This window comes from Aquarana catesbeiana, linkage group LG12 (genome assembly GCF_042186555.1).
Source record: "Aquarana catesbeiana isolate 2022-GZ linkage group LG12, ASM4218655v1, whole genome shotgun sequence".
Taxonomy (NCBI): domain Eukaryota; kingdom Metazoa; phylum Chordata; class Amphibia; order Anura; family Ranidae; genus Aquarana; species Aquarana catesbeiana.
Window position 1 is genome coordinate 26,070,071 of NC_133335.1, and position 26,015 is coordinate 26,096,085.

General features: G+C 44.6%; 1 protein-coding gene across 2 annotated transcripts in view; it reads right to left on the minus strand.

Annotated features, from left to right (window-relative positions):
• Nucleotides 1-26,015, minus strand: part of COL20A1 (collagen type XX alpha 1 chain) — a 146,963-nt gene that overhangs the window by 102,750 nt on the left and 18,198 nt on the right. The window contains exons 4-15 of one of the 2 annotated variants that reach the window (XM_073607447.1): nt 13,663-13,809; nt 10,950-11,093; nt 10,159-10,269; nt 8,150-8,317; nt 6,575-6,730; nt 5,569-5,688; nt 5,317-5,481; nt 2,146-2,310; nt 1,899-2,071; nt 526-655; nt 296-438; nt 102-225 (exon numbers count right to left, since the gene is read on the minus strand). In XM_073607447.1, the coding sequence (XP_073463548.1) occupies nt 102-225; nt 296-438; nt 526-655; nt 1,899-2,071; nt 2,146-2,310; nt 5,317-5,481; nt 5,569-5,688; nt 6,575-6,730; nt 8,150-8,317; nt 10,159-10,269; nt 10,950-11,093; nt 13,663-13,809 (1,746 nt within the window). The remainder of the gene's footprint in view (nt 1-101; nt 226-295; nt 439-525; nt 656-1,898; nt 2,072-2,145; nt 2,311-5,316; nt 5,482-5,568; nt 5,689-6,574; nt 6,731-8,149; nt 8,318-10,158; nt 10,270-10,949; nt 11,094-13,662; nt 13,810-26,015) is intronic. The other variant, XM_073607448.1, reaches the window with a different exon arrangement.

Below are 26,015 nucleotides of genomic sequence, written 5' to 3' on the forward strand. Positions count from 1 at the left end.
AGTGCAGCTGTCCGGAATTATTTCTTTATAGTGGTGACAGGTTCTCTTTAATATTACCATTAATTCTTAAAGCTGGGTACTAGGATGTACTTAACACTTACCGGTTATCTGCTGAATGGTGATTGGATCACTGGTCTCTTCTCCAGCTGCAGCTACCACAGTCACGCTGTAATTGGTATTTGGGGACAAGCCAGAGATGAGGACCTTTGTGTCTCCTGATTTAATCTGCAAAGAAAATATTAAAGGTGAAGTTCCATGTGGAGGAATCCTTACAATTTTGGAGTCACCTCTTTACCTCTTTCACCTCGTCCCCATGGCCAGCCTCCGTTGAGTAGGTCACCATATAGTAAGAGGCGCCTTCCGATGGCTGCCAGTGGACCTCAAAGGATGAATTGGTGACTTGGTCTACGAAGAGCTCACGGGGAGCAGACAGCGGCACTGCAAGAGAGAAGAGAACATATTGAGAATGGCGGGATGACACGCAGTAGGTCATCATATATGAAGTATCTGCAGTCTTCTATTTACAGGTAGCGGTGATTCCACGGAGTCCGGAGCCCACGCCACTGACATAGATGGGGAAGACGGAGACCAGATAGTCGGTGCGGGCAGTTAGGTTCTTAAGGATGGCAGAGGTGGAATCTCCTTCCAAGACCACCTGCAAATGAGAGACAGGATACACCATGGGATGCCAAATACAGATGTAAAAAAACAGGAGATACCAAATGCAAGCACAATATTAAAGGGTCAGTCCACCCAAAGGTTATAGTTGCTTTATTTATGCAGTTTGGTGGGCTGGGTCAGCCCCGGGTTCTTATAGGTCTTGGATACTCAACAATGAGATCCAATTGTTGACTCTGTTCCTGTCCATCTGGGGGTTTTGGGCTTCCCCACCCACCATAGTGTGTCATGGCTCCTCCTGTTACATTCTCCATAATATACAATAAATATAATATACAACAAAGATGGTAGGAACCCTTCAAAATAGGCACAGCAGGTGTGAAGACCAAGGAACCCAGCACCGGGATGGTGGTAACCCTTCATATTAGGCACAGTAGGTGTGCAGACCAAGGAACTTAGCACAGGGATTGCGGGAGCTCCTCATAACCAGGAACTCAGCACAGGGATGGTGAGCGCCTTTTATAATGGGCACAGTGGGTGCACAAATCTGGGAACTCGGTGCAAGGATGAGGAAACCCATCATAGATGGTACCAATATTTAAAAAAGGGCCAATATATATACCTGGAAACTACAGACCAGTAAACCTACCAACAATAGCATGTAAACGATTGGAGGGGATGATAAGGGACTATATCCAAGATTTTAATGAAGAAAACAGTAGTAGTAATCAGCATGGTTTTGTGAAAGATCATTCTGGCCAGACCAATCTGTTAACATTCTATGAGGAAGTGACCTGTCATCTAGATAGAGAAAGGCCTGTGGACATGGTGTATCTGGATCTTCCCAAAGCAAAGAGAGGGCCCTTCATAAAGGGCACAGCAGGTGTACGTCACATGTCTTCAAATCAGTTACATGACACACACTGTCCTCTTTAGGTCTTCCACCAGCAGTGGGCAGCGACCCTCAATGATGCAAATGGCAAGGTGACATCAGCGGCACTCTCTGCACCAATACACTGTCTGCAGGGTGTCACTGTGATGCCCTCTTGTGGGGGCGGTCCCATGACACCCTGCACTGACAAGTATGTCCTCAGTCTTCCAGCATCAAGTTTGAAGACTGAGGCCATCTTGTGGTAAATTCAGTGAGTGCAAGGAACAGCACCAGAGAGGTGGTGCTCAGCATCTCATGTGGTTCGCCGCTGCCATCACATAATTGCAGAACAAAAAATTGTTGGAGAGAAAATACATTTTCTACCTTTACAGGAGAGCCTACACCGTACCTCTTGAGGTGTCCCACCGCGAGACGGGTAGTAGACTATACGGTATTTGCGGACGGGCTGCTGCGGAGGGGTCCAGGACACGCGCATGCTCCTTGCCGTTACATCGGATACCACCAAGTGGGTGGGGCTGGGGTGCGGGTCCATGATGACGGGGGCGACTACTTTCTGCAATCCTGGACGATAAACGTAGCAGTAAGAAATCTGTTCTGGAGGGCATCGAACACCTCACGATGAAGTCAATCCTCACCAATGTCTACCTCCTTCCGTCTATCCTTCAGCCGCATGCACAGCGCCCGGGACACGTCTCCTACCAGAGGGCCGAGCATTGGGAAGTCGGCTACCATGTGGACGGTCAGGTCGGTTGGTTTGGACGCCATTTCTCTCAGCTCCGATTCATCTGCGTTCTTCACCCCTGAGAAGTGAAGAGAAACTTTTTAACCAATGAAAATGAATACCTTATTTTGTGTAGCGGTACGCTCTTGAGGGTTGCTAAGTGTTGTAGTCCACCTGTCACCCTGCCCAGCCAGGCACACAGTTCTCATTCACCCTCAGGCAGAAAACCAGTCCTTGAACTTTGTTTTTATTTTTATTGAGGGGAATAAACTTGGATTGGGATGGGATATTCATGAGATGCCCAAACTGATTTGCAGAACAATAGAAATGGGACTGACTATGTACACCTGCGGTATATACACCTCCAATCTTCAACTCCAGCACATCACTTGGTTGTAGACCATCTCTCCCCAACACCTCCAGCACATCACTTGCTTGCACTTCCCGGACCAGCTAGCACTGATTTGTAGGCCTGACACTGGCTCAATCAGGCCTAAGGTGAATGCCCTTTGCAGGCAGGGACCCTTTATGCGAGGAATTTGTGTTTGTGGGAGGGAGTGTAACTATATTGAGAGAATGTGAACACAGGGGTATCATCCCGTATATAGTAGCAAGAAGGGAGAATGAGTGTTGGGACTTTAAATATGTGCACAATTAAATATAGAATGACATACAATATGTCTAAAATAATTTTGTCCTTATTTTACACAATATAAAAAGCATATGTTGCTATCAAATATAGTACATTACAAACAAGTCTGTGCACAAGGTCTTCTAGAGAGGGGCAACGCGTTTTGCGGATCATCCGCTTCGTCAGGACCAGTAGAGTTAGGCACATTGAAATTGATAAGTCAAATAATTTCAAAACAGATCCAAAATGTATGTAGTATAGTTTACTCTGTGTCCATGGAAGGAAAAGGGTCAATGATCTCACAAAATAGCCTGCCGGCCCATGGGAGGGTAACCATCAGGTTAAAATATCAAGGCCAGATAAACCAAAATCTGAGTAAATATGTATATAATATACTATGTATGAATTCCAAGTAGATTATAATGCATGTACCGCGATTGAGGGGATCCCCACACCCACGGTGTGAACAGTTAACAAATGACGCATAAAGCAGCAATAGTTCCAAATCCCAAATAGGGCCTAAATGACTCAGATAGGTGCAAGTCACAGTCAATTTAAAGAAGTGATCTTCACAGGGCAATAACCCACGCACAATCTTAGAGTTCAGAGATAGTATGTCTCACCCCTCCTTCCAGGAGCGCTGCTACCCCCCTGTGAAGATAACTTCTTTAATTTGACTGTGGCTGGCACCTATATTATCTGTCTGAGTCATTTGGGCCCTATTTGGGATTTGGAACTATTGCTGCTTTATGCGTCATTTGCTCAGCTTTCGCACCTGAGGTGTGGGGATCCCCTCAATCGCGGTACATGCATTATAATCTACTTGGAATTCAACTACGATATTATATACATATTTACTCCGATGTCGATTTATCTGGCCTTGATATTTTAACCTGATGGTTACCCTCCCATGGGCCTACAGGCTATTTTGTGAGATCACTGACGCTTTTCCTTCAATGGACACAGAGTAAACTATACTACATCCATTTTGGATCTGTTTTTAAATTATTTGACTTATTCATTTCAATTTGCCTAATTCTACTGGTCCTGATGAAGCAGATGATCCGCGAAACAAGTTGACCCTTCTAGAAGACCTTGTGCACAAACTTGTTTGCAATGTACTATATTTGATAGCAACATATGCTTTTTATAATGTGTAAAAAAAAAGACAAAATTCTTTTAGACATATTGTATGTCATTGTATATTTAATTGTGCACACGCGGGCATATTTAAAGTCCCAACACACATTCTCCCTTCTTGCGTGGGCCCCTTTAGTGTAGCAAAAACATGGTAGTCCTTAGTGCTAGCTGTCCACGTGGTTACTTAGCCCAGCACAACATCGTCAGGACCTGCCAGCCCTCCCTGGCTGTAACCGCCTCTCTTTCCACTGCCCATAACACCACAGTCCATCCTACTAGCTCTGCACCCATTTTCGACTGCAATCTCCCAGTCCTTTCAGGCGTGCCTCCCCATTCAACTCCCAACTGTGTGTCACTCACCAGCCCTCTTGGCTGCGACCTGTTGTTCCTCTCCTGGAGACTTTACCTGGCAGTGCTCTCCTGCTGTCCTCTCTTGCTGCCGTGCCACCTGTCCAGGACACCTCCGTTTGTCAGGAGAAGGGTCCTGTCCACACCCGAGCCCCAGGCCCAAGGTCATCCCCCCAGACTGGAGAGCTCCCTCAAAGGCCTCAACAGCCTAGCACTCTATCTCCAGCATCCACCCGAACAACTTCTCCCCAGTTGGGATGACCCTAGGTATTTAAGGATGTCCGCCCCTGCCAATCCAGATTGGGGATTGGTCAGGTCTCCTCAGAACACCCCAGACAGCACCACTTCTGGAGGTCTTGGTGATGCTGCCTGTGAATCACCCAGCTCTACTCTGAGTCACTCCCAACCCAGATTAAAACACACACATGCTTAGCTGCCAGCCAAGTCTGGAAATTTACCTACTCTCACAAAAAAAAAACATACACTATCCTTCTAGCACACTAGAGGGTGCTACATTTTTTACCCCAGATTTTCTGGTGCGTCGAAGCGAGCTTACATAACAACAAAAAAAAGAAAACATAATATGAAGCGCTGCGTAAACTGTCGGCGCTATATAAATCCTGTATAATAATAATAATAATTATAATTTCTCTGCAGGCACTGAGGTTGCTTTGAGCTGCACTGCGTACTGCTGGTAGATACAATAGTGGCTCCAGGGCCATCTCTATGCATACATGTGGTCACCAATATCAATCGGTAAAATTTAAACCAAAGGGTGGGGCCAGGTGGGCAGCAAAAGGCATATTAAAAAAGGAGGAAAAGAAAGGGTAATAAATGTGACAAAGAAGAAGCGGGGAAGGGTTATAACCTCTGTCAGGTCCTTAATGCTAGAGATCTGTGCGGTCAACGGACAGCATTAGGAACCCAACCAACATTCTAACCCTGCTGGTTGTTCTGCTGGCTTACCTATAGCAAACATGTATATCCCGGCCTCCTTGAGGGCCTGTGCTACTGTGATGGCATCATCCTGGGACTTCCCATCCGTTAAGAGGACCAGTACTTTGCCAGCCTGGGCCCGGGCCCCTGATGCGGCTCTGAGATTTTCTTCCAGGACATGGGTGAGAGCCATACCTACCCACACAAGAGACATGAGGATATGAGGATACGGCGTTGTACATACATACAGCATTGCAACAGAAGAAAAAACGGTGTCTATACCTGTAAAGGTGTTTCCTCCCTTATACTTCACCCTTCTAATGGCCTCCAGGACTTCTGCTTTAGTGGAATACGAGTTCAGATCCCATTCAGTCTGTGGCTCTCCGCTGTACTGAGACAGACCTGTAGGGGGCAGTGTGGAGTAAAAAAGCTATGACATGTGCATAGACAGACATTGAGACTTTTCCAATGACCTAATCTAACGCTGATGCTCATGGCTCGTTCATACTGGGGGGGTGGGGGGGGGGGGTGTTGTGGTAACACATGCACTTCACTTTACTTTATTGTACATTTACATCATCGCAACCCATTCATTTTGGATGGATTTGATTCATTCTGTTCAGGTAAGTTCTAGTGATTCACAATGGGCCTAGCCAATCGTGTGACAGTACCGTTCACCATTGCAGCATCCTGGGTGATTGGTATGCTGGATTGACTTTGAGGTCCTCAGCTTGCTCCAAACTGTCTTAACCTCCCCCCTCACAGTGCTCGAAAACCTGATGGGTTGGCATCATTGCCCAATACAATAGAGTTTTGTTGGCTTATGATGGAAGAACCAACCCCACCACCCCTTTCCCCCAGTCCAGGTCAAACTTTGCTATTGGGAAACAGAAGGAACATAGGTCCATCCTTGGTGTCAGTGGCAGGAATAATGCAGCATCATTGGTGTCAGTGGGAGGATATCTCCCCCGTCATTGGTGTCCATGAGAGGAATAGTGCCTCAAGGGCCAGATACAAGCAAGCAAGCAAAGTGCCAGATCAAGCCCTCGGGCTGCAGTTTGGATACCACTGCTCTAGGCTGTCTTTTTCTTACCCTTACCTAATCCATCCAAAACTAAAGAAAAGAGTTTTGGTTTTCGATACACTTTAGTTGTCCATCTACTATTCTCATCTTTTTTACAACTGCACCAACCAGGTCCTCATATCAAGGCCTTCTGAACATAGTATGATCCCAGATAACCCATCCTACCACCACCACCACCCCACCATGACACTATCATCTCATTACCAACTCGAATCTTGTCCTTGGAGATGTGGAGGGGGCTAAGAATCCCCCACAGGAAGTTCTTCACCAGTCTGAAGTTGGCACGTCCTACGCTCCAGGAACTGTCCACCAGAAGAACTATGTCCCATTCCAGCGTGGTGTCACAATGGTGTACTGGCCCTGGCCACAGAGACAGACAATAGAAAAGGAAAGTGATAGGTAACACCATCAACGCAAGTCCAGCAACTTTGTTTTCACTAAGAACAAGCAGGGCTTTCACAGTGCCCTTGGTAGTGCTGCAGCCTGATGAACATTACAACCTGAGGGTCATACACCTCTGGATTAATTGCAGTGGGGTGGAGTTGTGGTGTGAACCATTGACGTCTATAAGTTGGTAAAATATGGTCACCCTCCATGTGTCATCAGCTACAGCCTTGTAATAATGACATCCTGAGTTTGACTCTAGCTGCATGGAGTGCGCTTGAGTCTAATTTTTTCACAATTGGAAGAATCAATCACATTTTCTTTTAGAAATCGGGGTGATGATATCAGGGGGACGTTCTACAAGAGCAGCTGATTTGTCACCTTTGCCTGAACACCCCCACCCACCATCCTATGGTAGACACCACATGACCTATGCCTTAATGTGGCTCATGTGACCCGGTTATCTCCTCCTGTAAATGGAAAAGGCTGGATATTAATTATTATTATTTATCTGCTGTCTTCTCTACAGCCATTTAAAGTCCAGAATTTATAAAGCTTGTCTGAGCTTTCAGAAATCAGGGGGGTGGGAATCTGAAATTACACACTCAGTGATGAGAGCTCTGAGAGCTGATTGGAGGGAAGGCACACACCCCCTTTCACACAGCACACGGGAACAAAGCTGAGGTTGTCAATCACAGGCTGTGCACTGGAGATCCCTCCCCTGTCACCTTTTTTCTCTTGGTGTCAGGAAAACTTGTCAGAAGTGCCTCATGCAGATCGCAGAGGAAGGAGGCAGCAGTCAGAAATGACACTTCCTGCCCTGAACTGAGACAAATACACCTTATAGAGGGATATGCTTTGTTCATATTTCATGTCTGAGGCTTACAACCACTTTAAATGACCTCCTTTACTTTCCAGTAGAGGCTTGCTTTAACAAAAGCCACGAGGATCCAAGCTTGCTATTATTGTTTGAATTTTTGTGACTTTGCAGCTTAAAAATCTTACCAGAAACATAAATAATTCAACAAAAAAAGGTACAGAAAAGAAAAAATATATATATATAATTATGTGCTAAAAGATTTAAAGGAATGAAATAAAAATGGAGGTCTGGTTTTCTCTCCTCTGATTGGCTGTTTGGTCATTTCCCGTGCTCGGAGTATTCTACAGCAGACATGGAGCAGTAGCGGAGGAGCAGACGCGAGGCAGTAAACGCAGACAGGCGGGAGATCGATATCTATCAAGCCTCGGGGAAAAAGCACAGCAGGCTCGTCAATCAGGATTTTTTTTTCTCCCAGGAGACCCTCCGCGTCGCCCCGATCATTAGAGTTCAGGAGATCACAGAGATGAATTAGCGAGCTTGCAGAGATGGAGGGATAATTGCGCAGGCCGCGTTACCTCTCCGGGGGGTGCTGGGGGTCGCCGACACCTCTCTCTCCGACTTGGAGGAAATTTTCTGGGTGGGTTTGGCCGCCAGGGTAGCGTTCTGGGGCCCCGACCTTCGTCCTTCGGGCCCCTGTGGTCTGGAGCTTGGGGTATCCAACTGCTCCTTGTCCTCTCTCCGCTCTAACAAGAGATAAAAATGAACATTTGAGAGTCAGCTTACATAACACCGTCCATCCAAAACCGATAATACAGTGTAAGGTGGAGAAAATGGTCAGAGGAAGGCTTGAAGAAGCCAGAATGTCAAGGCCTCCAAAGAGGAACCCCTAGAGCACGGGTCTCCAAACTTTCTAAACAGAGTGCCAGTTTACTGTCCTTCAGACTTTAGGGGGGCCGGACTGTGACCATTTGGAGTAAAAAAATGGCCTGGTGTCAGTGGGGTACACAGTTCCCCAACTTTGGTATTAGTGGGAGGAATAGTGCCCCATCATTGGTGTCAGTGGGAGGAATAGTGCCCCATCATTGGTGTCAGTGGGAGGAATAGTGCCCCATCATTGGTGTCAGTGGGAGGAATAGTGCCCCATCATTGGTGTCAGAAGATTAGTGCCCCATCGTTGATGTCAGTGGGAGGAATAGTGCCCCATCATTGGTATTAGTTTGAGGAATAGTGCCCCATCACTTGTGTCAGTGGGAGGAATAGTTCCCTATTTCTGGTGTTAGTGGGATGAATAGTGCCCCATCGTTGATGTCAGTTGGAGGAATAGTGCCCCGTCGTTGGTGTCATTGGAAGGAATAGTGCCCCATCGTTGGTGTCAGTGGGAGGAATAGTGCCCATCATTGGTATTAGTGGATGGAATGCTGCCCCATCATTGGTGTCAGAAGATTAGTGCCCCATCATTGGTGTCAGTGGGAAGAATAGTGCCCCATCTTTGGTGTAAGTGGGAAGAATAGTGTCCCATCTTTGGTGTAAGTGGGAAGAATAGTGTCCCATCACTTGTGTCAGTGGGAGGAATAGTTCACTATTTTTGGTGTTAGTGGGAGGAATAGTGCTCCATGATTGATGTCAGTGGGAGGAATAGTGCCCCATCATTGGTGTCAGTGGGAGGAATAGTTCCCTATTTTTGGTGTTAGTGGGAGGAATAGTGCTCCATGATTGATGTCAGTGGGAGGAATAGTGCCCCATCATTGGTATTAGTTTGAGGAATAGTGCCCCATCAATTGTGTCAGTGGGAGGAATAGTTCCCTATTTCTGGTGTTAGTGGGATGAATAGTACCCCATCGTTGGTGTCAATGAGGAGTAATAGTGCCCCATCGTTGATGTCAGTTGGAGGAATAGTGCCCCGTCGTTGGTGTCATTGGAAGGAATAGTGCCCCATCGTTGGTGTCAGTGGGAGGAATAGTGCCCATCATTGGTATTAGTGGATGGAATGCTGCCCCATCATTGGTGTCAGAAGATTAGTGCCCCATCATTGGTGTCAGTGGGAAGAATAGTGCCCCATCTTTGGTGTAAGTGGGAAGAATAGTGTCCCATCTTTGGTGTAAGTGGGAAGAATAGTGTCCCATCACTTGTGTCAGTGGGAGGAATAGTTCACTATTTTTGGTGTTAGTGGGAGGAATAGTGCTCCATGATTGATGTCAGTGGGAGGAATAGTGCTCCATGATTGATGTCAGTGGGAGGAATAGTGCCCCATCATTGGTGTCAGTGGGAGGAATAGTTCCCTATTTTTGGTGTTAGTGGGATGAATAGTGCTCCATGATTGATGTCAGTGGGAGGAATAGTGCTCCATGATTGATGTCAGTGGGAGGAATAGTACCCCATAGTTGATGTCAGTAGGAGGAACAGACAGGAAATATGGCTCACTGTTGCTGACAGTGTGTTGTAGAATAATGCCTTAAGGGTCAAATAAAAGCCAGCAGGGCTACACCTGGCTCCCAAGCCACAGTTTGGAAACCACTGCCCTAGAAAATAGACCTCTCCTAAATGTCTATTGGGCACTGTGATGTCTATATGCTCCCAAACTCACCTGTGATTGTGATGCTGCCCTCTGCTGGAGAGGAAGACACAGTGATCTGCGGTGCTGGAGTCATATCTGCCTTTTTCTTCTCATTTCGCACTTGGGCCTTTAAATCTTCAACTGCAAATATACAATGGAAGCAAAATCTGTTCAATCTTCTTTATAAGAGCTGTTAGAACTTATAAAAAGCAGAACTTCTTTCAAATGTGTTCGTGTCAAGTGGATTCATTCAAAAGGAACGTGTCAGTGTAATACTTCCAGGTACCTATTAACTTTTACAGAGATCACATTGTTCTCCAAGACAAGTTATCATCTGCTTTTCTCTAGAGAAGGATGGAACCATCTTTGGTGATATACAGCCTAGGCAAAGTCACTTTACTGAAGATCAAGGATGGCTCCTCGCTGAAAGACGTGATGAGAATTAAAAGTGGACCTGTACATTAGACATCTTATTGTGTTACTCAGATAACACCCAGTAATCACCAAAAACATGGAGATCACCAACTTCTTCCAGTGCCTGTGATCTCCTGACCAGCGCCTGATTGCATGGCCAGAAAAATTGGGAGGATATAAGTATTTCCAATGTGTTCCAGCCTGATTACTATAGGGGTGGTGTGAATGGTGTAATGTACAGATCTACAGGGCCGGGATAAGATTGGGCAGGAGGGGTAGCTGCCCTGGGCACAGAGGAGCAAGGGAACAAAGAATGGACACAGGGCAGTAAATCCATTCTACGGCATGCATGCACAGTGGTGGGGGGGGCATGACCAATTCGTTATCGGTATATGTGTGTAACTCACTGATGAACTTCTTCTTGGCTATGAGGGTGTCCTGCCCTCCTTGGATGACGTGTATTTGCAGAACGTACTCCTTTACAGGGTCCAGACCTCCAACCGTAGCCTTGGCCGTCTTCGTTTTCAACATCACCTCCTGTTCTGGATCCCCTTAAAATAGACACCAAAAAAAGGTAATTTACAGCCACCAACTGTCCTAACTTTCTAGGAGTAGGGTGCAGATTTTCCCCATGGACTTCTAAGGCCGGGTCCACACTATTGCGAATTAGACATGTGCAATTCTTTTAGTTCCGAAATCGTTTAACAAATTTTAATGAATTTGTTAATTCTGAAATTTCTGAATTTTTCACTTTCCGAAATTTATAATTTCCGAATTTTCAAATTTCCGAATTTTCAAATTTCCGAATTTTCAAATTTCCGAATTTTCAAATTTCCGAATTTTTTCGAATTTCGAAAAATCTAAATTTTGGAATTTCGGAATTCGGAAATTTGAAATTTCGGAAATTGGAAATTCGGAAATTCAAAATTTTGGAAACTCGGAAGTTACACAAACAGCCAAAATTTGAAAGGACATTCCAATACCTATAATTTAATAGTTCGATATTATTAGTTAGTTATTATTTTGAATTTTACTGATTTTCTTTCATTTCTTCAGATTTTCGGAAATTCTGAATTCAAAAATTCAGAAAATCAGAATTTGAAAATTCACAATTTGGAAATTCGGAAATGTGAAAATTTGGAAATTCGAAAATGTGAAAATCCGAAAATTCGAATTTTTGGATTACCGAATTAGCGAATAAAGTAAAAAAACTAATGAAACGAAAATGAACAAATTTTTTGTCAGTGCACATGTCTATTGCGCATTGGATGTGGGAACCCCACATCCAATTCGCAATAGCAGGAGAATGTGACCTGCTCTCTATGGAGCCAGTTCACATATCTCCGATGCGGCTCTGGTGCGAATTTGCACAGGGCTCCTGTGTGTCTTTTCATCCATTTCAGCCCAAAAATTTGGCTGAAATCGGACCTGAAAGAGTGAACCAGGACGCACCGGACCCCTGCTGGGAGCCACATCGGCATCCAGTGTGAATCGAGCCTAAACCTTAACTAAACTTTAATTTTTACTTCCAAAACTACTTTGGTTTTTCAGGATATCACAAAATAATGGTTACCTCCCGACTGACACCCTCAAAAAATATGTCATTGCCCCTCTCCCTTTCTAATACCTTTTGTTGCGTGACTCCATAGCTGCCACATACACTATATTACTAAAAGTATTGGGACACCTGCCTTTATATACACATGAACTTTAATGGCATCCCAGTCTTGGTCTGTAGGGTTGAGTTGGCCCACCCTTTGCAGCTATAACAGCTTCAACTCTTCTGGGAAGGCTGTCCACAAGGTTTAGGAGTGTGTCTATGGGAATATTTGACCATTCTTCCAGAAGCGCATTTCTGAGGTCAGGCACTGATGCTGGACGAGAAGGCCTGACTTGCATTCTCTGCTCTAATTCATCTCAAAGGTGTTCTATTAAGATGAGGTCAGGACTCTGTGCAGGCCAATCAAGTTCCTCCACCCCAAACTCGCTCATCCATGTCTTTATGGACCTTGCTTTGTGCACTGATCCAAATCATTTAGTGGAGGGGGAATTATGGTGTGGGGTTGTTTTTCAGGGGTTGGGTTTGGCTCCTTAGTTCCAGTGAAGGGAACTCTTATGGTGTCAGCATACCAAGACATTTTGGACAATTTCATGCTCCCAACTTTGTGGGAACAGTTTGAGGATGGCCCCTTCCTGTTCCAACATCACTGCACACCAGTGCACAAAGCAAGGTCCATAAAGACATGGATGAGTGAGTTTGGGGTGGAAGAACTTGACCTTGACCCGACACAACACCTTTGGGATGAATTAGAACAGAGATTGCAAGTCAGGTCTTCTCGTTCAACATCAGGGCCTGGCCTCACAAATGCGCTTCTGGAAGAATGGTCAAACATTCCCATAGACACACTCCTAAACCTTGTGGACAGCCTTCCCAGAAGAGTTGAAGCTGTTATAGCTGTAAAGGGTGGGCCAACTCAATATTGAACCCTCCGGACTAAGACCGGGATGCCATGTGTGTTCATGTGCGTGTAAAGGCAGGTGTCTCAATACTTTTGGTAATATAGTGTAGGAGTGCTCCCTTTTTATTATTGTAACTATTTTCTTTTTTCTTCACTCATATCTACCCAGCTATTACATACTAGGGAAGAGTGTCAAACACACTGAATTGAGCATTAAAATATGGGCACGTGTTTGCCAGGAAATGGGCAGAGTTTGGTCATTAATGACAGATTTTGGAGCATCTGGGTGGAATATGTTATCTGTTGCAGAATATACAGTTTTTTGCTGACAAACTATTTGCAGCTTTACACTATACACAAAACTGTTTACATAAGTCTCCGCCCCCGAGGAGCATAAACTTCAAATTCTCTAGTGCTGTCAAGTGAATTATTTACGTGAGCACCATTTACTCTATAGATATGCTTTTAGGTGGTAAGAGGAAACTAAAGCACTGTTAGAAAAGTCACACATGATAATTCAGGAGAACATACAAACTCTGCAAGGATAGAGCCCTGGTGGGAACCAAGTTCCAGACCCCAGTGCTAGCCAGAGAATTATGGAAAATATGCAACAATCCCAAAGTCCTCCCATGAAAATGCTCAGAATCCTCCCAGCACTTACCCGTCAGCGGTTTCACTAGCACCTTATAGACGTTGCTGGTCCCTTCCACCTCCTTCCACTTCATCTGTAATCTGTCCTCCATCAGAACCGCCAGCCTTAACCGCCCAGAGCCTGCGACATGGACCAGAAATAGCCCGGTCATTTTCTCTGTAAGTGGAATCCAGCAGGGCAAAATAACAGAAGAGGAACATTGTCTGAGCTGAGAGAAACACAGGCTGGTTAAAGAGAACCTGTTGACCAAGCCCAGCGCTGGGAGTCCCTATGGAGATTATCGGTTTTGTAGCAAACTATGGCAATGCTGGGGAGCTTTAATGAGTACCAAGTGCTGTTATCCCATAACACCTGATTAGCTTCTTTGAGTTACTGGACATCAGGCCTTGTTTTGTAAAAAAAAAAAAAGCCTATTAAATGACGTTTCCCACTAATGAACTATGAAGCTGCATTTGAATTAAAGTGAAACTGGTGTGTATTTTCATTGAGTACATTATTATTATAATTAACAATAATTATTCCATTATTATTAGTTATCATTATTGATATTGCAGATTTTAATTTGTGATGTAATGTCCATTTTTTTGGCTTTCCATGCTGTTCCATATTTAAATAATGTTGTCTTTATTAAAATGGATAACGAGGTTACAGCTCTTTGGAGCTTGATGTCAAACTGACACCTTGTGGCCAAGCTGAAAAATGCAGGAAATGTCAAGTTAGTCACTGCAATGTTAGGAAAGGAAAGAAAAGAAAAAGAAATAGAGAAATGTGAAGGGAAGCAAAGGGAAGTGGGAAAAAGAGGGAGGAAGAAAGGGAAATGAAAGGAAAGAAAAGAGGAAGGAAGAAAGAAACAGAGTGAGAGAAGGATATAGGAAGGAAAGGAAAGAAGAAGGGAAGAGAAGGGGGGAAAAAGAAAGAGGAGGGTAAAAAAAGGAGGTTAAAAAAAAGAGGGAAAAAGGAGAGGAGAAAGGCAGGAAGAAGGGAAGGAGAAAAAAAAGGAAGGAAAGGAAAGAGGAGGGAAAAAGGAAAGGAAAGAGGAGGAGAGAAGGAAAGGAAAAAATTAAAGGAAAGGGAGGGGAGGAGGAAAAGAGAAGGAAAGTAAAGAAAGGAAAGAGGAGGGGAAACAGGAAAGGAAAAAAGGAGGGAAGAATAAATGGAAAGAGGAGGGAAGAAGAAAAAAGAAGGAAAGGGAAAGAGTAGAGAATGAAAGAAAAGAGAGAAAAAAGAAAGAAAAGTGGAGATGAGGATGAGGAAAGGAAAGAGGAGAGGAGGAGGAGGAGAGAAGGAAAGGAAGTAGAAAAACAAAGCGGGGGGAGAAGGAAAGGAAAGAGGGGGGAAAGTAAAGGAAAGAGGGGGGGGAAGAGGGGGGAAAGTAAAGGAAATGGGGGGGGGGGGAAGAGGAGGGGAGGAGGAGAGAAGGAAAGGAAAGAGGAGAGGAGGAGGAGAGAAGGAAAGGAAAGAGGAGAGGAGGAGGAGAGAAGGAAAGGAAAGAGGAGGAGAAAAATAAAATAAAAGGAAAGAGGGGGGAGAAAAAAAAAGGAGGGGAGAAGGAAAGGAAAGAGGAGGGGAGAAGGAAAGGAAAGAGGAGGAGAGAAGGAAAGGAAAGAGGAGGAGAGAAGGAAAGGAAAGAGGAGGAGAGAAGGAAAGGAAAGAGGAGGAGAGAAAAAAAGGAAAGAGGAGAGAAGGAAAGGAAAGAGGAGGAGAGAAAAAAAGGAAAGAGGAGAGAAGAAAGAAAAAAAATAGGAAATAAAGAGGAGGGGAAACAGGAAAGGAAAGAGGAGGAAAAAGGAAAGGAAAGATGTGAGAAGAAGGAAAGAAAAGAGGAAAGGAAAGAGGAGGGAAAAGGGAGAGGAAAGAAGAGAAGAGGAGGGGAGAAGGAAAGGAAAGAAGAGAGGAGTAGGCGAGAAGGAAATGAAAGAGGAGGGGAAAAAATGAAAGGAAAGAGGGGGGAGAAGGAAAGGAAAGAGAAGAGAAGAAGGAAAGAAAAGAATGATAATAGAAGAAGGAAAGAAATGAGGAACGTAAAGAGGAGGGGAAACAGGAAAGTAAAGAGGAGGGAAGAAGAAAATGAAAGAGGAGGGAAGAAGAAAATGAAAGAGAATGGAAGAAGGAAAGGAAAGAGAAGATGAGGAGGAGGAGGAAAGGAAAGGAAAGGAAAGGAAAGGAAAGGAAAGGAAAGGAAAGGAAAGGAAAGGAAAGGAAAGGAAAGGAAAGGAAAGGAAAGGAAAGGAAAGGAAAGAGGAGAGAAAAAGGAGAGAAAAAGGAGATGAGGAGGAAAGGAAAGAGGAGAGAAAAAGGAGATGAGGAGGAAAGAAAAGGAAAGGAAAGAGAAGAGGAGGAGGAGAGAAGGAAAGGAAATAGATTAGGAAAGAGGGAGAATGAAAAGAAATAGGGGGGAAAGGAAAGGAAAGAGGAGGAGAGAAGGAAAGGAAAGAGGAGAGGAGGAGGAGAGAAGGAAAGAAAAGAGGATGGGAGAAAGAAAGGAAAGAGGAGAGAAGAAGTAAAGAAATATGGAAAGTAAAGAGGAGGGGAAACAGGAAAGGAAAGACAAGGAAAAAGGAAAGGAACGAGGAAGGAAGAAGGAAAGGTAAGAGGAGGGGAGAAGGGAAGGAAAGAGAAGGGGAGAAAGGAAAGAGGAGAGAAGGAAAAAAATTAGGAAAGTAGATGGAAAAAGGAAAGAGGATGGAAAAGGAAAGGAAAGATGAGAGAAGGAGAGGAAAGAGGAAAGAAAAGAGGAAAGGAAAGAAGAGGGGAAACATGAAAGAAAAGAGGAGGGAAGAAGGAAAGGAATGAGGATGAAAGAAGGAAAGGATAAAAAGAAGGAAAGGAAAGAGGAGGGGAGAAGGGAAGGAAAGAGGAGGGGAAACAGGAAAGGAAAGATAAGGGGAGAAGGAAAGGAAAGGGTGGAGAAAACAAAATGGAAGAGAGGAGAAAAAGAAAAAGAAAAAAAAGAATATGAATGAAGGGAATGAAAAAGGAAGAAGAAATTGAATATGAAAGAGAGGTGAAGAAAGGAAAGAAGAAAGAGGAAGGAACAAGGAAATAAGAAGAAAAGAAGGAGGATAGGAAAGAGGAAGGAAAGGATTGTAAAAAGAAAAAGAAAGAAAAATTCATAAAAAAGGAATGGAGAAGAAAGTAAAACAAGAGAAGGGAAAAGGAAGAAAGAACTAAGGAAAGGAAAAACAAAATGCAATGGAAGAATGAAATCGAGGAGAGAGATGAAGGAAGAGGAATGAAAGAAAAAAGAAATGAAAAGAAATGTGGAACAGAAAGGAAAGAAGAAACAAAGAAAATAAAAGATAATACCTTCTTTACATGCAAAGATAAGGAAGGAACAAAGAAAGAAAATACAAGAAAGAACAAGCAAACAAAAGGATTTAAGGAAGAACGTGTGAAAAGTCGGAGCAATGAGAGCCATGTAGCAGAGAGAAGTTGAAATGGTACATTGTGTCCCCAGGGAGCCCTTCTCTTTGTGATGTCCCTGTGTGTATCTGTACTGTATGAACAGTGAGTCACCTGATCTACCCTGGAAGAGGACCTGATAGAATGCTAGAAATGACTCCTCTTTACACATGGACTAGCAGCCTCACAACAAAACACTGGGGTAAATTATTGGGGGAGCCATCTGAAAATAGCTCAGAGAAGAGCGGTAATGTCATTGGTGGCGGAGGTCGCTTCACTAATGGCCACTGTAGCCATGGCAACCGCACTTCAAGTTCTGAAACTATAAAGGAATAATGGGAGATACGAAAAAAGGGGGATCCCTCAAGACTGAGACCAATTAGACCCGTGAATATCACCAGGAACAAGATAAAGGTACGGGACAGAAACAGGAGACAGATTCATTTAAAGGGGCCAGTCCTCAAAAATGGTATTTTAGTTAAGGGTGGAGTATTATGGCTTAATCCGCGACTGAGGCTGAGTTCACACTTGAGAATCCAGCGCTCACAGCAGGAGTCCGGTGCGCCTCCATTCACAGTTTCAGGCACCGATTTAAGCCCGAATTTTGGGCTGAATTCGGACCTGAAGCAGACCAAAAAACGCAAAAGACTCCTGTGCAATTTGGACAGGAGCCACTGCGGAGATGTATGAGCCGGCTCCATAGAGAGCCGGTCACAATCTCCTGCTATGCAACTTGGATGCGGGGAAACCTGCATCCAATTCACAATAGTGTGAACCCAGCCTGACTCTTTAGATCCTCCAGAAATTAAACTGGTGGGGTCTTTTCTAGAATTCATGAGCCTCTACCATAGAAGACGGATCAAGCAGAAAGCAATGAAGCTATGGCGGTCTGAGGAGCCAAGGTTTCAGGACTATAAGAAGCAGGTGGATCATACATTCTGCCAAAAAAAGCCAACTTAACCCAAGAATACATGATGCACCTGTTCATTGAATGACACCATCCTCCGCAATTTTTGCAGACAACTAGCTATTGCACACAACTAATTCTTGGGAATGGTCTTTCTTGGTGTTCTGGATCACTACTAGAGACAATCACCCTCTCTATTGGTCATAGTGACCAACCATGGTCATCAAAACAAATATTGAAGGGATAACCCAAAATTGTTGAGTTGGCACCAGAGCAGGAGATGACGATTATTCTTCCAATGGGGACCATCGCTTCTATGAGAACTGTCTAAGATACACTATATTACCAAAAGTATTGGGACGCTTGCCTTTACACACACACATGAACTTTAATGGCATCCCAGTATAAGTCCATAGGGCTCAATATTGAATTGGCCCACCCTTTGCAGCTAAAACAGCCTCTACTCTTCTGGGAAGGCTGTCCACAAGGTTTAGGAGTGTCTATGGGAATGTTTGATCATTCTTCCAGAAGTGTATTTGTGAGGTCAGGCACTGATGTGGACGAGAAGGCCTGGCTCACAGTCTCAGCTCTAATTCATCCCAAAGGAGTTCTATCAGGTTGGGGTCAGGACTCTGTGCAAACCAGTCAAGTTCCTCCACCTCAAACTCGCTCATCCATGCCTTCATGGACCTTGCTTTGTGCACTGGTCAAAATCATTTGGTGGAGGGGGGATTATGGTGTGGGGTTGTGTTTCAGGGGTTGGGCTTGGCCCCTTAGTTCCAGTGAAAAGAACTCTGAAGGCGTCAGCATACCAAGACATTTTGGACAATTTAATGCTCCCAACTTTGTGGGAACAGTTTGGGGATGGCCCCTTCCAGTTCCAACATGACTGCACACCAGTGCACAAAGCAAGGTCCATAAAGACATGGATGAGCGAGTTTGGGGTAGGGGAACTTAAATGGCCTGCACAGAGTCCTGACCTCAACCCAATATAACACCTTTGGGATGAATTAGAGCGGAGACTACGAGCCAAGCCTCCTCGTCCACATCAGTGCTTCACCTCACAAATGCTCTTCTGGAAGCATGGTCCAACATTCCCATAGACACACTCTTAAACCTTGTGGACAGCCTTCCCAGAAAAGTTGAAGCTGTTATAGCTGCAAAGTGTGGGCCAACTCAATATTGAACCCTACGGACTAAGACTGGGATACCATTAAAGTTCATGTGCGTGTAAAGGCAGGTGTCCCAATACTTTTGGTAATATAGTGTATGAATTTATGTACTTTGGAGAGATTTCCTTCCATTTCCTGTTGTGTCTGCAGGACAGGAATTAATGGTAAAACTGCCCAGGGGGACGCAGGCAGCAGTAAGGATCTTAACCTTTCTCTACCCACAAACTAAAAATAAAAAGTTTTGGCGTAACATACAATTTAAGCTTCCATGGAGGCAACTCTGCAACTTCCATTAAAACAAAAAGCAATAACCGAGCGTTGCATACAATTACCGGCAATTGCTGTCCTGGTTTCTGTCCTCCTTTAAAAAAATTTTGAGCTCCTGAAAACAGACATCTTTGAAAGCTTCCCAGTTCCTGTGCGCAGTACATTAAATATTTCAATTACCAAAAAGCACAGAGCACAATTTTGATCCATTAAGTGAATCCAGGGATTTGAGTCAGCAATTCATCTCTCTAACAAAACTCTTTTCTGCCAGTAAAATTAGCAGCATGCTCTGTAATCAGAGATTTTCTCCTCTGTGCCAGACTTCGGGATCAGCCGACACAGAAAAGGAAAGTTCCTGCCCACTAATGGGCAAGCGGCAGCTAAAACAAAAGCGAGTTCCAAAGGAAAGTACGGCCAAACAATTTGTCAGAGGGAATTTAGGGAGGAAAGGCAGCCAATGGGAAGAGGGGGGGGCATGCCTTTTAGTGCTGTGAACCCAAAGTTGATGCTAACCTTAACCCAAATACTTAACCTCTTATCTAACCACCATAATAATGATAATAACCCTCATAATGCTGAACCTCTTACTCAAACCTAGCTTTAATACTTAACCTTTATCCTAACCCTAACCCTGACACCTAACTCCTAACCTAACCCTGACCCCTAATGCTTAACCTCTACATTAACCCAGACGCTAATACTTAACCCCTAATCTAGCTCAAACCCTAATACAATGTTTCTCAACCTTTTCAACACAGAGGAACCCTTGAAATAATGTTCTGGTCTCAGGGAACCCCTACTAAAAATGACTATATCTACAACTCATGATATGTTAGTGTAATGGTCAGTGAGAAGAATGTTCCTTACACTTGTGGTCACTGGGAAGAATTCCCCACTTACAGATAGCGAAAAAGATCAATGGTATCAGTGGGAACTTATCTAAGAAGTAGAAACTCCTTATTGCTCAAGTAACCCCTAGAAACCTTTGGAGGAACCCTAGAGTCCCAAGAAACCCTGGTTGAGAAACCCTGCCCTAATACTTAGCCCTAACTCAACCACTCAACCCTGGCTCTATTACTTAACATCTAACTCAACCATGACCCTAATGGTTAACCCCTAACCTAACCCTGACCCCACCAGACCTCAATACTTGCATCTAGTCTAACCTAGATAATGAACCTCTTATATAAGCCTGACCCTAATGCTTTATCCTTAACTCTGACGTTAAACCTAACCACAATGCTTAACCTTTAACATGACCCCAACCCCAATGCTTAACCACTAACCCAGTCTTGACCCTAATGTTTAGCCCCTAACCCAGACCCTAATGCTTATCCCCTGTCTCAACCCTGGCATTAATACCTAGCCTTTACCCTAACCCAGACCCCAATACTTAACCCCTAATTAGGCTCAAGCCCTAATATGTAGCCCCTAACTCAGCCCTGGCTCTAATAATTAACCTCTAACTCAACCATGACAATAATAGTTAACCCATGACCTAAACCTGACACCATCAGACCCTGACCTTAATACGTGCACCTAATCTAACCCAAATAATGCCCCCCCCATCTTAATGCTTAATCTCTAATCTTTACCATAATGCTTAGCCCCTAACCCCGACCTTTATGCTTATCCCGTAACCCCAATGCTGGAACATAGCCCTAACCCTAATGCTTTACCACTAACTCAGCCCTGACCCTAATGCCTAACCCCTAAACCAGACTAATGCTTAACCCCTAATCTAACTCAGACCCCTATGCTTACCCCCTATCTCAACCCTGACCCTATTACTTAACCTTTAACCAAACCATGACCCTAATGCCTAACTCGTAATCTAACCCTGACCCTAACGCTTTACCTGTACCCTAACTCCTTACCCTAATGCTTAACCGATAATCTGTCCCAGACCCTAACACTTAACTCCTAGTCTAACTCAGACCCTAATGCTTATCCCCTTACCCAATCCTGGCTCTATTACTTAAAGTGATTATAAACGATCACCTTGTTAAACAACCCATTCAGTTTAAGTCCAAAAATTAAAGCCAAAACATTTTGTATAGATATAAAAAAACATTATAAATACCTTTTTTTCCCATTTTTTTTATAAGTGATCACACTCTTTCTGTTCTCAGCTGCATAAGAGCTGGGGGAGGAGAAACAGCAGTACACTAAGCTTCCCAATGACAGGCTGTGCAAGGGGTAGGGGGGTGTCAGGACAAGTCTGATCATTGGAGGAGAGCACACCGAGTTCCCAGCACAGCTAGAGAACTGACCATGGTGTGCTCTCCTGCTTAGTGTGGTCAGTTTTTAATAGGAAAGCAGAGGGTCTGGCAGGAACACCAGGCATTTCACATAAAAGAAGCAATACAAAGAGATCAGGATACCTTCTCATACAACTACATGGTACAGCAGGCACATATCAGGAATATGAAATGTTGGGGTAACAAACGCTTTAAGTTTTAGCCTAACCCTGACTAATACCTAACTTTAATCCTACCCCTGACCAGGGGCGTTGCTAGGTCTACAAAAGATCTGGGGCTAGAGCCCATAGCAGCGTACTAAAGAAAGTCATACACTTGCGTGTGCGGGCATACACATGTATATACAGTAATATACGTGTGTGTGTGTGTGTATATATACCCAGAGAGTCCCCCACTTACATCAGGGTCCTCAGAGGGCCTCCTCCTTACATCAGAGTCCCCAGAGAGCCTCCCGCTTGCATCAGGGTCCCCAAAGAGCCCCCCAATTACATCAGGGTCCCCAGAGAACCTCCCCTCCCCTTGGGACCCCTGCAGAGACTCGGGGCTATGGTCCCCAGATTCGGGGCTATAGCCCCAAAAGCCACCCCCTAGCAACGCCACTGCCCCTGACCCTAATGTTTAACCACTAACCTAACCCAGATCCTAATACTTAACCCTTAATCTAACCTTAATACTTACCCCTAATCTAATCCAAATGCCAAACCCCAATATAACCTTGATTAATGCTTTACACCTAACTGGACACTGATGCTAATGCTTAACTTCTAATATAACCCTGACCCCAATGCTAACCATTAGCTCAGCCCTGAGTTTAATGCTTAACCCCAAACTCAACCCCGATTACACTGATGAATTTGTGTGATGCATGAACCTGAGTGGAACAGTTTGGTTTGTCCCAGCTAATGACAAGAAATTACCACAATGCTCCAGGTAGATAAAGAATAGGTGATCCTATGAGTTCTTATAGGGTAATAGGGACCTTTTCCCAGGACATGCAACTTTGAACAGTCTGTGCAGTCTCCTGCGCCTCTCACACTGCTCAGTCACTCACACAGAGACCTCACCGCAGCTGCCATCCTCTGAGCTGTGAATAAAAGGCTGCGACAGCATCAGAGCAAAAAGACACAAATAGGAGTGACAGCTGTACCTGAAACCAGGAAGACTGGAGGGGGTGAGAAAGGCTGGGTGGGGGGACTAGAGTGCAAGAGGCTAAAAGGAGACCAAGGTGATGAAGAGAGAGTCTGGGGAGAGACATTAGTGGAGGAGAGATACCAGGGGGAGACCATAGTGAGGGAAACAGTCTGGGGAGGAGACCATAGGGAGGGAGAGAGTCCAAGGGGAGACCCTAGTGAGGGAGATAATCAAGGGGGAGACCCTAGTGGGGGAGAGAATGCAGGGGAAGATCCTAGTGGGGGGACAGAGTCCAGGGGAAGATCCTAGTGGGGGAGCGAGCTCGGGGGAAGACCATAATGAGGGAGAAAGTCTTGAGGAAGACCATAGTGAGAATAGGCATCCAAGGAGAGACCACAGTGAGGGGGAGAGAGTCCAGAGGGAGATTAAAGTGGGTGAAAGAATTTGGGGAAGGCCATAATAAGAGAGAGAGAGCCAGAGGGGAGACCATAGTGAGGGAGACAGTCAACTGGGAGACCGTAGTAAGGGAAAGACTGGGACAAGAACACAGTGAAGGAGAGCGTCCCGGGGAGAAAACATAGTGAGAGGCTGGGGTGATACCATAGTAAGGAAGAGAGTCCAGGAGGAGAAAATAGTAAAGGAAAGAATCCAAGAGGAGACAATAGTGAGGGCGAGAGTCCATGAGGGGAGACCATAGTGAGAGGAGTGGCCAGGGGAAGAACATACTAAGGAAGAGAATTTGTGAGAAGACCATAATGAGGGTCAGAGTCCAAGGGGAGAACATAGTGAGGGAAAGAGTCCACAGAGGAGAACATAGATAGGGTGAGAAAGGCTGGGGGTGGGGGAACAGAGTTAGGTAAATAGAGTCTTGGGGGAGAACAAGGTTAGGGAAAGATAGGCTGGGGGAGAAAACCGGGTTAAGGAAAGAGGCTGCGAAGATCAGGATAAGGGCATAGAGGTCAGGAGAGGGAAGGGGGAGATCAGGCTGAGGGAGAGACCTTGGGGAATCCAGAGTGAGAAAGATAAAGTCTAGGGGTAAACCAAAATTTAGAAGAGAGTGTGGGGCACCCAGAGAATGGAAGAGATAGACTAGAGGAGATGAGGATGGGGGAGAGAAAGCAAAAGTGAGAGAGAAGGACGGCAGGCTTATGGGGAAAGATAGGTAAAAGGAGATGGATTAGGAACTTTCCAAAGAGAGAGTTGCTGAGAAAATGCTTAGAAAGAAATTAAGAGTAAGAAGACATTCCTGTCCATTCATTTTATCCTTCCAGCTCCATCAGAGCAGAAACCTCCTCAGACAAAGTAAAGATAATCCGCATCTCTCTACTGCCCCCGGCACACGGCTGGAAAACAGTCTGAGCATCACTCCAGTCTAGAGTGGCTCCATTCCTTCCGTGCCCAGGGCCACACCAGGCTCAGGTGCACGATTTCCACCTTAAAGAGCCAGAACAAAGTTCAGTCAGATCAATGACATAATTGCGACAACTTTAACATCGTGGACATTTCTGAGAAGGCAGTCTACTACGTCTAGGGAAGCCAGTTACATAACAGTGGCCGCCATTTTTTTACACCCTTTGGCACTAGTGACATTGTTACAACTCGAGGCTTTTTTTGAGGTCCCAGCCAGAAATTTAGAATTCACATTTCATGTGGGACCGTGCCCCCTTCCCCCGCCACCATCTAAGTATGAATAGTCACAGCTCCCATTATGAATTATTGGCCTGAAGCGTAGTCTCTGTCCTTTCCTCTGTCCATCTCCCCAAACAGAATTCATTGTCCTCAAAGAGCCGCAGATTCCATTCCGCCAAAATTAACCCCTTTTCCCACCAGTGGCTGTTGTGAAAAGCTTTTTTTTTTTTTCTATTATATTTTTTTGATGACATTTATTTTGGAAAATTTACAAATGCATGCACATATGTTTTACATTAAATTTGATTTGTATAAAATTATTCTTTTACAAACATTTATTTCAGGGTACATTTAAGACAGTCCGTTTGAAAAGCCTACTGGACTTTCTAAAGAAAACCCAGCACTTGGGTGTTAGTCTACTAGGTAAGAAAAAACCTGCACTGAACTAATTATTCAGGTTGGTATTGCTGATCTCCATTTGAGAATGTTGGAGTTGTCCCCTTATACTTGTGGTTCATGAAGAAGTGCCCCTTTATATATTTTGCCAGTGGATAAGGACCTGCTTACGTTGGTTGTCACAGGAAAAAGAGACACCTTCTAATGGTGGTGAGCATTAGAAATGCTTCTTTATAGTGGTGGCCAATGAAGAAATTAAGACGTGCCCCTTGAAATCTTTTGCCAGTGTAGAAGGACATCCTTACATTGGTTGTCACTGGGAATAGGGCCATTTTCCACTGCTGGTCAGGGGGAAATGTGGTCCATGAAGAAGCTCCCTCCTTATTATTATTATTATTATTATTCAGGATTTATATAGCGCCAACAGTTTACGCAGCGCTTTACAATATAAAAGGGAGACAATACAGTTATAATACAATACAATACAATACAATAGGATTAAGAGGGCCCTGCTCAGAAGAGCTTACAATCTAATAGGTTGGGGCAGGTGGTACAAAAGGTTGTAACTGTGGGGAATGAGCTGGTGGAAGTGGTAGGAGATTAGCTGGAGACGTGATAGGCTTTCCTGAAGCGATGAGTTTTCAGGGATTGCCTGAAGGTAGCAAGAGTAGGGGATAGCCAGATAGATGGAGGTAGCGAGTTCCAGAGGATGGGAGAGGCTCTGGAGAAATCCTGGAGACGAGCATGGGAGGAGGAGATGAGAGAGCTTGAAAGCAGGAGGTCTTGAGAAGAGCGGAGAGGTCGATTTGGGTGATATTTGGAGACAAGATTAGTGATGTAGCTTGGGGCAGAGTTGTGAATGGCTTTGTATGTTGTGGTTAGAATTTTGAATTTAATTCGCTGGGTGATTGGGAGCCAGTGTAGGGATTGAAGTAGAGGGTTGTCAGACACTGAGCGGTTGGTAAGGTGGATAAGTCTGGCAGCAGCATTCATGATAGACTGAAGAGGGGATAGCCTATGGAGCGGTAGGCCAATGAGAAGGGAGTTGCAATAGTCAAGGCGAGAGATAACAAGGGAGTGAATGAGGAGCTTGGTGGTTTCATTTGTTAAAAAAGGGCGAATTTTAGAGATGTTACGGAGGTGAATTCTACAAACTTTTGATAGCGATTGGATTTGAGGCTGAAATGACAAGTCAGA